General features: G+C 41.3%; 1 protein-coding gene across 1 annotated transcript in view; it reads left to right on the top strand.

Moving 5' to 3' along the window:
- LOC135260309 (POU domain, class 6, transcription factor 2-like) overlaps positions 1-11,051 on the top strand; it is a 55,028-nt gene extending 43,977 nt beyond the window's left edge. Inside the window, exons 6-9 of the mRNA XM_064345553.1 lie at positions 1,990-2,199; positions 4,551-4,704; positions 5,519-5,687; positions 6,979-11,051. Coding sequence (XP_064201623.1) covers positions 1,990-2,199; positions 4,551-4,704; positions 5,519-5,687; positions 6,979-7,495 — 1,050 coding nt within the window. The 3' untranslated portion in view covers positions 7,496-11,051. The remainder of the gene's footprint in view (positions 1-1,989; positions 2,200-4,550; positions 4,705-5,518; positions 5,688-6,978) is intronic.
- Positions 11,052-13,207: the final 2,156 nt, after the last annotated feature.

Raw genomic sequence — 13,207 nt, 5'->3', positions numbered from 1 at the left:
CGTTCCTTCTGGTTCCTTCTGGTTCTGCAGGCAGAAGTACAGTAGGCTATGTGAATGATCCGGTCGCTCCACAGCCTCGCTACGCACGTGTAGTAACTCTATCAATAGTGAGTCTACGAATCAGGCGCCCACCTGTGGATCTGAGGTGATAATAAGCCGATGACTGCGCAAACCACGTTGTTGCTTCAACGCAGTTCTTACTGGTAACGGCCAGCTAGAATACGATAGTTATTACAGGACATTTTATGGTGCCTCTAATAAGATTAACGGGTAGTATTTAACGTGCAGTGATTTCACTCCATGCATTTCAATACCTACATAAATTGAATTACTTTAGTTGACTGAATTCAGTTTAGTTAATTGAAAAATGAATCACCAACAGCAATAACTTTTCAAATTGTGGGTAGGACACCATTAACCACGAGCAGACAGTAACACCGTTATGTTTTTGTTTTTTTGTTAAGTAATTGTATAAAACGTAATAGATTTAAATCTTCAGATGCCTCATTCATTCTCAGATCTTGAATAGCATTCCTAATCGACTGCAGTGTCTTTGTATTTTGTTTTGTTTTGTTTTTTCTGAAATTATGTTTTCATGTGCTGCAGCAGATTATAGCATATAAAAGGTATATTAAGGTTATACGTTTTATAATTGCGTTTGTGTAATTTTTATGGCACCTAGCGTTTTATGGGTCGTCTAATCTCAGGAACAGAGCAGCTGAATCAGGTGGACTGAAGGTAGCTATTATTTTTTTCTTTGCATGGGTGTCATACTTCAGTCACGCACACACACACACAAGCGGCATCCTGTGACCCCATCTTTGATCTACACTTGCACAGAAGGGCAGTGGTGTGGAGTGGTCTGGCAATGTAAGGTTGTGGAGAGGAGTAGAGTAGCCCCACCCAAGGGATGTCAGTGCTATGAATTAGGAATGAGGGAGCATCAGAGGAACTCTCACCCCCCTCCCCCCAGCCCCCCAGCCTGTAGATGGATGGAGGAGCACTGGTCTGCACCAGCACACAGACAGCATGGGCATTAGGAGCTGACCTTTAAGACACAGGCTGTTTATGACGACCTGCCTGCTGCAGTTGAAATGGTACGGAAATGACGGTGGCGGACATTTTGAAGTCCCCGTTTCATTCAGTTAAACCTGTTCTGAACATACTCGGCCCCTTTTATGTCCAGTTTTTGTTCGGACTTAATTGAATTCTTTATCCATTCATCCATCATCCATTATCTATACCCGCTTATACTGGTCAGGGTCGCATAGGGTGCTGGAGCCTATCCCAGCGTGCATTGGGCGAGAGGCAGGAATACACCCTGGACAGGTCGCCAATCTATCGCAGGGCACCCACACCAATTGGATCCTTTATTATCTTGTAAATCTACATCTAAACAATGGGCCTGATTTGCTGAGGCCTTTGGCACGTGCACCTATAGTCTATAGTCTAATTTTAATGCAATGAAAATGAGACTTTTCACTGCCAGTCAGGTTTTAACATATTATCATGATCTTCATTACAAATGGTAATAAAGTGAGCCCATCATTGTTGCTAGGCAGATGTTTAATCCTTCTGTTCATTTTTTAGGTACAGCAAAATGTTCCCGGTGATATAAACATACAGGGGGGGTTTGCAAATACATGAAATGAACCATTTTCATTTAGAATGTTGATTACACTAATTAAGGCCAGTAGAAGAAGTTTCATACTGAAAAAATAATTTTAAGTATTTTTCCTAGATTTTCAAACTTTAAAAAGGGTCAATTTGACCCGCAACATAACAGGAGGGTTAAGTTGTTCTCCTCCTCCTTTGTGTAAAACACTGCTCACAAATTGTATCTTTTCATAATGGTGCTAAGACTTGTCCCTTTGTTTAATTCTGGCAGTATTTTTAATGATTATTAACTCATAATATCTGAATTAGTAACAAACTGCAAGGCGTGTTGTACTGGTACACTCACTTTACCTTTTCTACCCCGTACCGCAGATTATTGGAACAATCCCACTGATTCCAAACTCCGCAGGTCCCCCAAACCAGGCAGGGGGCGGAGCATCAGGGCTACCAGTGCAGCCAATCACGCCTCAGCTCCTGACCAATGCCCAAGGTCAGATTATCGCCACCGTCATCGGCAACCAGATCCTGCCCGTCATCAACACCCAGGGCATCACACTTTCCCCCGTGAAGCCAGGACAGCAGGTGAGCAGGCTCATTTGCACGTGTGCACACACACATACACACACACACACACCCACACACACGTACACCTATACACACACACACACACACACACACACACACACACACACACACACACACCCACACGCACACACTCCAATACACACACACAAACGCACACCCATACACACACACCAACACACACCCATATACACACGCACACCCACACACACACACACACACACACACACCCACACACACGTACACCTATACACACACACACACACACACACACACGCATACACTCCAATACACACACACACAAACGCACACACAGATGCACACCCATACACACACACCAACACACACCCATATACACACGCACACCCACACACTCACACACACCCATACACACACACACACACGCACACATGTGCAGACACACACATACACGCAGACACACACACACACACCCATACACACACACAGATGTACACACACACACACATACACATGCACACCCATACACACACACATACATGCACACACACACATGCATGGTAAATAAAAAGTAAATACAAGTGATGTTAGAAACGAGCAACACGTGTTTATCCGCTGGCATTATGTGAGTAAAGCACACCTCTTACTTATGAATACATTTTATTTACACACATTTGCTTGTTGCATTCATTTGAATGCACTCTGCTTTCACAAGCATATCATTTACAAGAGTACAGTTTAAGAATACGCTTCAATTCCACACTAATGTTGTGATCAAATTTGTACACAGATATTCTAAGGAGGATTCTGCACATAATGTACAAGTTACTTCAGATATTTAGTTGGAAACATTTGTTGGAAGATGCCCATCACCATTGAAATTTACCATTTGATATTTAGTAGACACTATTATCCAGAGCAACTTACAAAGTAGCACAGTCACTTTTGACCATAGCCAAGAAATAAATAAACGTTCAACAGATGATTTGTCTATTCACTCTTGGCTCTGTTTTGTCGGCTTGAATCAGTTATTTGGAGCTTGCCCCATACACTTTCAATGTTATACATTCAAACCTCATGAGGAGCTTTTCTTACCATCTCAAGGTCTTTTTCGACATCAAATTTCATCTTTCTGTCAAATAATTGCATTCATCCCAGTTGTGTGAATGTGAAAGGAGGTTGTCTTGCTTTAAAATAAATTTAACCTAATCTCAAAGCCATTGAGAAGATAATTCAATCATCACTCTGCAGTTTGACCTTTATGTGCAATAAGAGTTTTAAGGAATTATTGTTGAGGTTTTGAAGGTGGAGGAAGAGGTGTCATTGTTTCTTACACAGCAGTACTTTCCATCTGAAAAGTGAAAAATGTTATTCAAGTGATGATAAAAAGTGAAGCTAACACTACAAAGCTAACATTACAGCTAGCGCTGTAATCTTGACCCAAGATGTCTCTGAACACCTGGAAAGGGAAGCTACAGATTGTTGGATTGTATTCCTTTCTTTTCTTTTCTTTGTTTGTAGAATATTATTGCCACTTAGAAAGTTTTAGTCAGGGTTGTTATAAGTCAGTTGCTTGAGCTGGCTTCAGTTACCGTTTTCAGTGTGAGGTTCACAGGATCAAGATTAATTTAAATTAGTAACTGACCAGTTGGGTGAACGTTTCATCAAGCCAACTAGCAGATTATGATTCCTGCCAGTACACATAGTAGAAGCTGTAAAATAGTAATGCTTTGAGAATAGATGTTGTCTGGAACTATTAGAACATCATTTTATAGTTCATTTAACTACTTACAGCACATAAGTAGGATACAGTAGGTGGGATTTCTGATGAAGCTGGCTCCTTCATCACAAATTCCATCTAGACCCTTTGGTCTTTCCAAAAGGTGTCTGAATTGTGAGAGAAAGTAAGAAAGAAAGACAGAGAGAGAGGTCGACCACAAGGGAATCAAAGGTTAGTTAAACTGCCTTTGTAGTCCAGGATGTGTTAGCATATGCCCAGTGAATGGTGGCTTTGCTCTCAGACAATATGGCCTTACAGAGGCCTTAAAATTATAGATGGACCAAGGTAGCACATCACACAGAGTAAATACTGTATCTCTAAATCCTCTATGGAGCCTGAGGAGCAGAATTAGGTCAGCTGCAGGTTTCAAACCTTGGCTTTCTCTGATTTCATGATACATTTCAGCCAAGGTCCCCATCTAATTCAGTGTATTACCCCATCATTCAGGTTGGTGAAGTCGCCTTCTGTCGCTGATACACGACACTCACTCACAGCCCTGTACCCTAACGCACATGCATAATGCCAGCGTGTCATTGCAGTGCTTTGCGCTGACTGGGAATATAATTACTCTGTCGTTTCCTCGGTTCCTCAGGTCCAGCAAGGACAGGTGGGCCCCGTGACTGTCAGCCTCCATCAGCGACCACACGGCCAGGCCTCGGTTTCCCAGAGTCCCGTTCACCAGGCCTCCTCCGCCTCCAGCTCCCCGTCCTCCTCCGCCGCCCTCAGCGTGGGGCAGCTGGTCAACAGTGAGTAACCGTGGTAACTACTTCACCTCTGCCCTGAATAGGGTGTTACAGTGATGACGTCTTTTTGTAGGCCAAACCGGATGTTTCTTCTGCCAAAATGGGTTCCCTCGGCAGATTTCCAGTGCTTTTTTCCCATAGAGATGATTTTGTTTTCTGCTAAAAAATAAGGTCTGTGGTGGACATAAGCCTAAGAGAGCTTCACGTTATACCCATTAATATCTCAACCGTGGACTTCGAAGCTGTTACGTGCTTTTAAAAAGTACATTGCAAGTGGCTACATTGAAACTACAACAACGGTCGCTTTCAGGCAACCGTCAATCAAGTTTTCATACTAGCCTGCCTGCACATGACAACCGTTATAGTGAGGAACTTACTTTTACAGGGAAATCAAATAGATATTTTTATCCAATGCAACTTCAATTAATTCAGATTTACATTTTCTATGATTTAACTTCTAATGCTTTTATATATCCATGGCTTAAATCTGGAATTCTCATTAAAATGTATTTTTAAGGCAGAATCTTCAATGCATTTTGTAATCATTTAAATTCAAATAGTCATTAATCATCAAATGGAAAGTTATTTCCATCAAAGAAAACCCCCGGGTAAATCTAGCCATAAGTTTGATTTTATAAGGAGGAATAAAATAAAATTTTATATTGGAGAGTGAAGTGGGTAAAAAGGCAATACTCTTGGTGTATTTGTCACACCGGCCTTTGTAATGCAGTGTAAAGAGTGCGCCGCCAGCGCTGTCCCCCCCACTTCATTCCCAAATGAAATAAAGGAGGGGACTGAGACTGCCTGTGCTCCTCAGACCCCACGGGGGGCCCCGGAGAGGTGGAGGGGGTCAACCTGGACGAGATCCGCGAATTCGCCAAAGCCTTCAAGATCCGCCGCCTGTCCCTGGGGCTGACGCAGACTCAGGTCGGCCAGGCCCTCAGCGCCGCCGAGGGGCCTGCCTACAGCCAGTCTGCCATCTGCAGGTAAGGACGCGCAACTGCAGCCCGTACCCGCTCAGGAGGAGTCAGCAGAACCTTTCTGATCTCTTTCCCTTTCTGTTGTGTCAGAGTGCAGCTGGTTGTTTTTGTTTTTCTTTCTTCTTCTTTTTCTTCTGTTAGTATTGTTGTTGTTTTTTGTTTCCTTTCTACATCGCGTGATGTCATTCCTGATTTATGTTTGCTCTTTAAACCGGTACATCCTTTTATAGGTTGCTTATTCTGTTATGCCTCACTGCAGCAAACTGGCCTCTTGGCATGTGTCTTTAGATGATAAAATATAACCTTTACAATACTACATATGTGAGACAAATTAAAAGGATACTAGAATAGAAAATAGAAAATACTTATGAAAGGAATACATTTTCCATAAGAAAACATCACAAGTGCCAGCTTCGATTGCTGCGAATCGTAAAGACAAGTGGAGAAGGCATTACTATAAGCCCTTCTCTGATTGATTCCAGCAATCTGATCTGTTGTTATCTGTTTCAGTTATACATACTGTTTATGAGAGGCAGGGATGGTTTCAATGGGGAGGTTAATGTGAGCATATCTGCTCAGCATACTCAGCACAATACACAGCTGAGGAGATTTTTTTTTTTTACTTCCAGGAACACAGAATATCCTTATAAGCGAGGGAGGTTAAATTATTCATAAATTAGTCTCAAAGCTCACGTCTGGAGATATGCACCTATCCGCGTGACGTTAAACATAAGGTTTATTGTGCCTATTAAATATAAGGGCAGTTGTTTGAAAGGTGAATGATCAGGTTGGGTTGGAACCTTTGGACGACAAAGTATCACAGTTAATCCAAAGGATTCTTCCACAGATACAGCATGTAACTGAATTTGACACAGAAAGTAGGCAGTGCCTTGTCAGTGCTTTGTTTTGCAAGGATTGTGTTTTGAGTGACATTTTGATGGTATTCTGGAGATTTCTGTGAATTGTGTTGATTTGTGGTAAACTTCCTGCAGTCTGCTGTGAGCTGACTCTTCTGTCTGTATGAAATGTAGTTTCTCTACCGGGGTATGGGGGAGAGGGGGGGGTCTCCTTAGGTGCAGCTGCCGTACACATAGGAGTAATTCGGATACAACAGTACTGTACCCTATAAAGCCACTAACACCTTATCCAAACCCTCAGAGTTCAGAATCTGAGACCCCACTGTTACCATGGCATTGGCAATGGCCTGTGGCCACCTTACATCTAGCAGCCGCAAGCGGGAGCGGGACTCGAAAGTAAAAACTGTTTTTTTTTTCTTTCTCTCAATCTCCCCCCCCAGACACACCATCCTGAGAGGCCACTTCCTCCTGCCGCAGGAAGCCCAGGAGGGCGGCGTAGCTAGCGGGCTGTCTGCCAAACTGAACCCTGGCCTTTTATACCCCGCCAGGTTCGAGAAGCTGGACATCACGCCAAAGAGCGCCCAGAAGATAAAGCCCGTGCTGGAGCGCTGGATGGCGGAGGCGGAGGCCCGCCACCGCGCGGGGGCGTGCGGCCTGTCCGACTTTATCGCCGGCGAGCCCTCCAAAAAGCGCAAGAGGCGCACCTCCTTCACCCCGCAGGCGCTGGAGGTGCTCAACGGCCACTTCGAGCGGAACACGCACCCCTCGGGCCAGGAGATGACCGCGATCGCCGAGGCGCTGGGCTACGACCGCGAGGTGGTGCGCGTCTGGTTCTGCAACAAGCGGCAGGCGCTCAAGAACACCGTGAAGCGGCTGAAGCCGGCCGAGCTCGACCCCGCCGTCGCCGCGGAGACCCTCGCGGACGCCCTCCTGGGACCGCTGGACGAACGCCCCTAAAGATTTTGACGCTCTAGATTTGTTTCTTAAACTGAACAACGACAAAAAAAACTAAAACAAAAACAAATTAAAAAAAAGATTTTTCGTCGGATTGATTCCGGCAAGTCAAAGCGCTCGATGTCAAGCCTGAGAATCATTTGTGGACTCGCCGCTGGACAGGATTGGACGATCAATCATACCGGCTACAGGAGCAACAAACCGAAATAATCACAGGGTGTAAATGTAGTTATTCCAGCCAGTCAGCTGAGAAAGCTGGCAAAAAAAACAACCAAATATAACGGAAAATGGAAACCAAATATGAAATAATAAAAACACTTGTAAATAAAAAAAAGAAATAAAAAAAAGTGTTAAGATGTCCATAAACTGGTTGATAATCTGCTTTAAATGCAGTTCTTATAGATCTGCTATGAGAACAAATGGAGCTGGGAAATGAACGTTTTTGGTCCCTCGCTTTTACTACCAAAATCAAAGAGAAATGTATGAAGGGGGAAAAACCAAAATAGTCTTCTGACCAAAGTCTGAGTTTGTGCATCTGATCTTGGCAAGTACACATCTTTGTTTTTTGTACAGTAAATATGCTAATTTTTTACATTTATATTGACATTGTATAAATCTGTAAGGTTGTGGGGATGCTCCCACAGTTTAGCTTTCTCACTTGTATGACATGTGTGTCTTTCTTGTGACTTGTTTTGCGTTTTTTTTTTACATGAGTGCAGTTCTGTCCACCGAAGACCCCAAATTGAAATGCCTGTTATAGGCACATTGTTTTAAACAGGGCAATTTATGTATTTTTCCTTGCTTAAACAAGGCAACATCATAAAACAGAACATTCATCAGTTGCAAGAGTTACACAATGGCGTTTTTTTTTTTCTTTTTTTCTCGACCAAACCACGGCAAAATGATTAATATTGTACCTGCTTCTCTGTTTCTGTCGCTGTCACTGTGTTCCTTTTCATTTGAAACACTGGTTTAAAAGTATATATTTATATGTCTTTCATTTATTTTTTTATTTTTGATAAAATTGTCTATGTATGAGAGGAGGGATGGATAGGGGCCTTGTTCTGTTAGCCATAAAGAATTCTGCAAGGTTAATCTTCAAGGATGACTATCCCTGTGCTGTAGCATGGGGTGATGTCATTCTGTTGCTACTGACGCTCAGCCAAAGAACCCATTCATGGGTCCAAGGGCTTGTGAAGCTGTTCCCCAAAGCCAGTAACATCACAAATGTTTATTTCATTGTTTTAATGATGCGTTCAACTGCTTTGTATTTCTATATCTTGATACAGTGTACAGAAGGTATGTACAAAAGAAATGTATGTAAACATAATTCAGTGTTGTGTTACACTTTTTTAAATTCCATTTTGATAAAGGTGGCTGAGTTGGTAAAGGTTCATGTAATGACTGTATGGCCTGGATGTCACATTAACCGTGCTATATTAACACTTCCCACAATGCACCAGATACCCATTGGCTACCAGTCGTCAGTGAGAAATACACCTGTCCTCCAATCAAAATCTCCTTTAGAGCTGCATTGGGTAAAATGGTTAGTGGCTCATGGAAAAGTGCGTGGGAGGAGTGCAGGGCTGTGTTCGAATAAGCACACTTGTCTACTAAGTATAGTTATTGAGTACACTTAATGAGAAAGTAGGAGACTTTTTTTATCAAAACGTAGTGTACTTAAAATCCCGGGATGATATACTCATTTCACTGATAATATTTGGTAGCATATTTTTCAGGAAATAAACGACCATTGTGGTACCCTAAATATGATGCGCAGTGTTTTTTTTTTTAAATTAGTTGCAGCTTCACTGACATTTTCCTTCAAACAACAATGACACATGAGCGTGGCATTTAAATGCCAACTACAAGGGTGGGTGTCTGACGACACTTCCACAGTACAGTTGGAAAATAGTATGTAGGATATTTTTCGCATACTGCATGTTGCGTACTAAACAGTATGAAACTCTGCAGGACCACTGGTGTGCGTTGAAGTTCTACGGTGAAGTGAGAGGCACAGTTAGAGATTCCAAATCAGGCAGAAACTATTTTAAAGATACATTTGATAGAAATGCAGAACATAACCTCACAAAATATTTGATTTGTGAAAGTCCTTTTTTTTATTTTTAATTGCCAACTTTTATGAAACAGTTTCAACCAAAAGAACATCCAGCAGATCCCGATTGCAGAAAGTTTGTATGTGTCCTTGAAAAAACTGTTTTGAAAAGACCAGCCAAAGTAAGAGTGGTGGGTGGAGCTTTTTCCTGGAAAACACCAACTTCCTGCAATCAATCAAGAGACTTTGCTCTCCACTGCAAAGTCTCAGATTGGTGGGTCATTGTTTTTGTGTTATGTGTTTTATTTACAACTTTCTCGCTTGTGATATCAAGTCAACCTCCACCTACACAGTGCCGATCAGGACAATTGTTCTGCAGACTGACCCCGTCATTCTACTTGTTTTTTATGACAGCAATTCAGTTCATCAAGATTAGGAACTGTTTTTTTCTTCTTGCTGTTAATTGGCATCAGTCAGAATTCTTGAATGCAATCTGTGAAATGAAGCTTGTCTAATTGGTGGTTAGCTGAAGAGACCAATGGTTTCTGCCTCCGAATCTCCATTGCTGTGCATGCATTTGGAGGGCCTGAGGGCTTTGTAACTGTACAATGGATGGGTGATTACAATAACAGCAATAATAGCATTTCATTCCTGATCCACCCTACTGCTAAGCTTTCTGCATTGACAGTTGACTGTCTTGTCATGCACTGACATTGATGAATAAAACTTTCAAAATAAGATAAGTCATCTGTATCTTTTGAGTTAATGACAGTTACGATATACTGTCCACTTCTGTCTAGTGATAAAACAAGCCTTGGCAGGCCATTTAAATCACTTAAATCATTTAAATCCAAAGATGAATGAAAAGAAATATTAAAATATGTATTAAGAAATACACAAGCAAACAATATACCACCAAAAGCATAAACTTCAATTCTAACAGGTATGGGGTCCTGTACACTTGAACAAATGCATTTTCTCTCAGCTTTGGACAAATACCTCTCGGGCCATGAACGCATTATAAAACACTGTGCTATTTAATGTTAAAAACCTGTGTGGGGTTGACAGTTAAATTGCAGGATTTGCCAAAATAATTACAATCTTTAAAAAAACAGGTTCCTTAAGTGTGGTGTACTCTCCAGCTCAGTGATATCTAGAGGGCATGTCCATCCTTAAGTTACCCATTCACTGTTAGAATTCAGCCATTTTCAGTGTTGTTATGAATACACTAGCTAACTAAATTTGATTAGATTTTTGGTGATCTTAAATAGTATCCATTTATCTTAATATAGTGGCTACAGAAACAACTGGTGGACAACTACTACAATACATGATGAGAAACAAGGTTGTATACTTGGCTATACAAAATGGTTCTGCCCATTCGCTGGTACCTGTTGACTCTTCGTATCAATGTTGGACCAAAAGGTCAGTGCGTAGGACTATACATTGGGTACAGGTACTGTTGATTGATGCTGACAATCTTGCAAAATGAAACTATTATTTTTTTAAAATAAAGGAATCCAGAATACATTTACCCAGGCACTGTTCTTTCTGTCTAGCCCAATTATGATGTGTCCTAATCTTTGAGAAACAAATTTATGTTTATCATGCATTCGGTGCAGTAGTGGAACCAGCAAAAAAAATCGGTTCTCAAATCAAAGTTTGCATGCAACAATTTTGTCATGGAGGCTGTGATTGTTGCTTCATCCCTCAGTTACATGGTGTATGCAGTAGTTTTTTGGGTTGTTTGGGACTGGCGGGTTCTGCAGGTTAGTCTATGAGGCTACTGATAGATACTGATTCTGGTTGTGTTAAAACCAAGCGATGCAGTAGAAAACACACTGATCTGGGAGGTTACACAGACGGAGGAAAAATACTTTGGGTGGCAACAGGCAATAACAAAGATTCCATTGATCTACATGTATTTATTATTTAGCCACTTGATTGCCGTTATATTATATTATTATATTTCTACTTGATGTGGGGAAAATCAGCACTGGCTTAAACAGTTTCTTCTAAATTAAGAACAGGGTGCATTGGAGTTTGATCAGGGTCCTATGAGGAATGCTATTAAGTATCCCCTTCAAGTTACCAAAAACATTATTTAGTACATTTTGGTTAGTAGTGTGCAATTACCATTTTATGGAGTCCTTCATAGGCTTTAGCAATGTTTATTTTTTTTGCTATTTAAATTTACTGTTGTGAAACGGTCACCAGGGTTGTGCAGAAATATGGAATGACAAACTGTTCTTATACCTTTGTTTGTATTCTTTAATTTCTATTTTTTATTTTTGTACAATTGCCATGCTGCTTTTAGATCTGTACTGGCATCACCTGTTTGGGGGTATTCACGGCTTTGTGACCAATACAGTACAGGCACAGTTTCAGTGGACATTTTAATAAATGTAAATTCATAGGCACATATTTCATTTTAAAAAGTAACCGAAGTCTGATTTCAATTTCACAGGCAGTAAAAATATTTATCTCCAACGCAATATCTGATTGGTCATAAAGTTGTACTTTTCTGTATTAAAAACTTCAAATCGTTTATTTGAACCATATTAAACAGCTGTTTGACATGAATAGCACGGCTTGTCTTTTTATTGGTTCACCTTTGTCTTTCTATAGCTGAACATGTCTTTCATCTGTGCCTGTGGCATAACAATACAGGGGAAGGACACTCTCGAATGTGTGTTTTGCTTCACATTTAAAGAGGAAAGAAAAGAGGAGGAAAAAAAAAAGAAGAGAACAAGACAGCAGAGAGGAAGAGAGTTCCTTCGATAAGTTACCAAGTGTGCCCCCGGGTCATCCTGCCCCTCCCTGCCCGGCCGCATTAGGGCGTACAGGCTCCCAGGGTGCAGAGGAATCAATACTTGGACGGACGAACGCTCCCTGAAAAAATCTGTCCTGCTTGCTGGATTGGATGAATTCTCAACCAAGGGCTCCCGTACGCAATGGCATGCCATTACAGACTCTCTGCCACAAGTAGAGAGTAAATATTTTTTCACGTGATCTCTCCGGCTTAATGGTCAGTGTGTGGGGACAGGAGAAATGGCTGTGGCCTATTGGGCCTCGGGTCTATTTTTCCCGATTCTGTGTGGTCTTGGAAGTGTTCGCCAAGCTAATCGGAAAGAATAAAAAAAATACGGTCACATATTTGTTTCTTATTACTTTAGGTAAAGGTTCAAAATGTCGATTAAATCCAAGGCAGGCTTGGAGAAAAAATAAAAGACTGTGAGAAGATGGATTGATGAATAGATCACATTCCAAGGTAAATGCTGCCTTGTTACACACTTAAAAGGGTTAAAGCACATTGTGCAATTGTGGAGCAAATGTCAAAGGGTTAACCATTATATGTGGGGACAGATCATCTCTCTCTTTCTCGTGTAGTGTTATGTGGAAGGCCTTGATTTGATTTAACTTTGCCTTTCGGTCTCATTTATATATTTTATTTCATATTTGGGTTCTCATTTTCTTTTCTGTTTTGCAGATTGATTAAATAAAGTTTCAAGATAAACACATGAGTAGTGTGTAGTTCTTTAGGCAGGGGTCAGTGAGTTACTCCACCCATAAGGAAAGGCTGTTTCATAATCTCTTTTCATTGATCTCTAATACTTCTCTCTCTCTCTGTAAAATTCATTCAGTCGTGAAATTTCATA

The sequence above is a fragment of the Anguilla rostrata genome, chromosome 8 (assembly GCF_018555375.3).
Source record: "Anguilla rostrata isolate EN2019 chromosome 8, ASM1855537v3, whole genome shotgun sequence".
NCBI lineage: Eukaryota > Metazoa > Chordata > Actinopteri > Anguilliformes > Anguillidae > Anguilla > Anguilla rostrata.
Note: the sequence above shows the minus strand (reverse complement) of the source record. Positions and strands in the feature narration are given on the sequence as shown.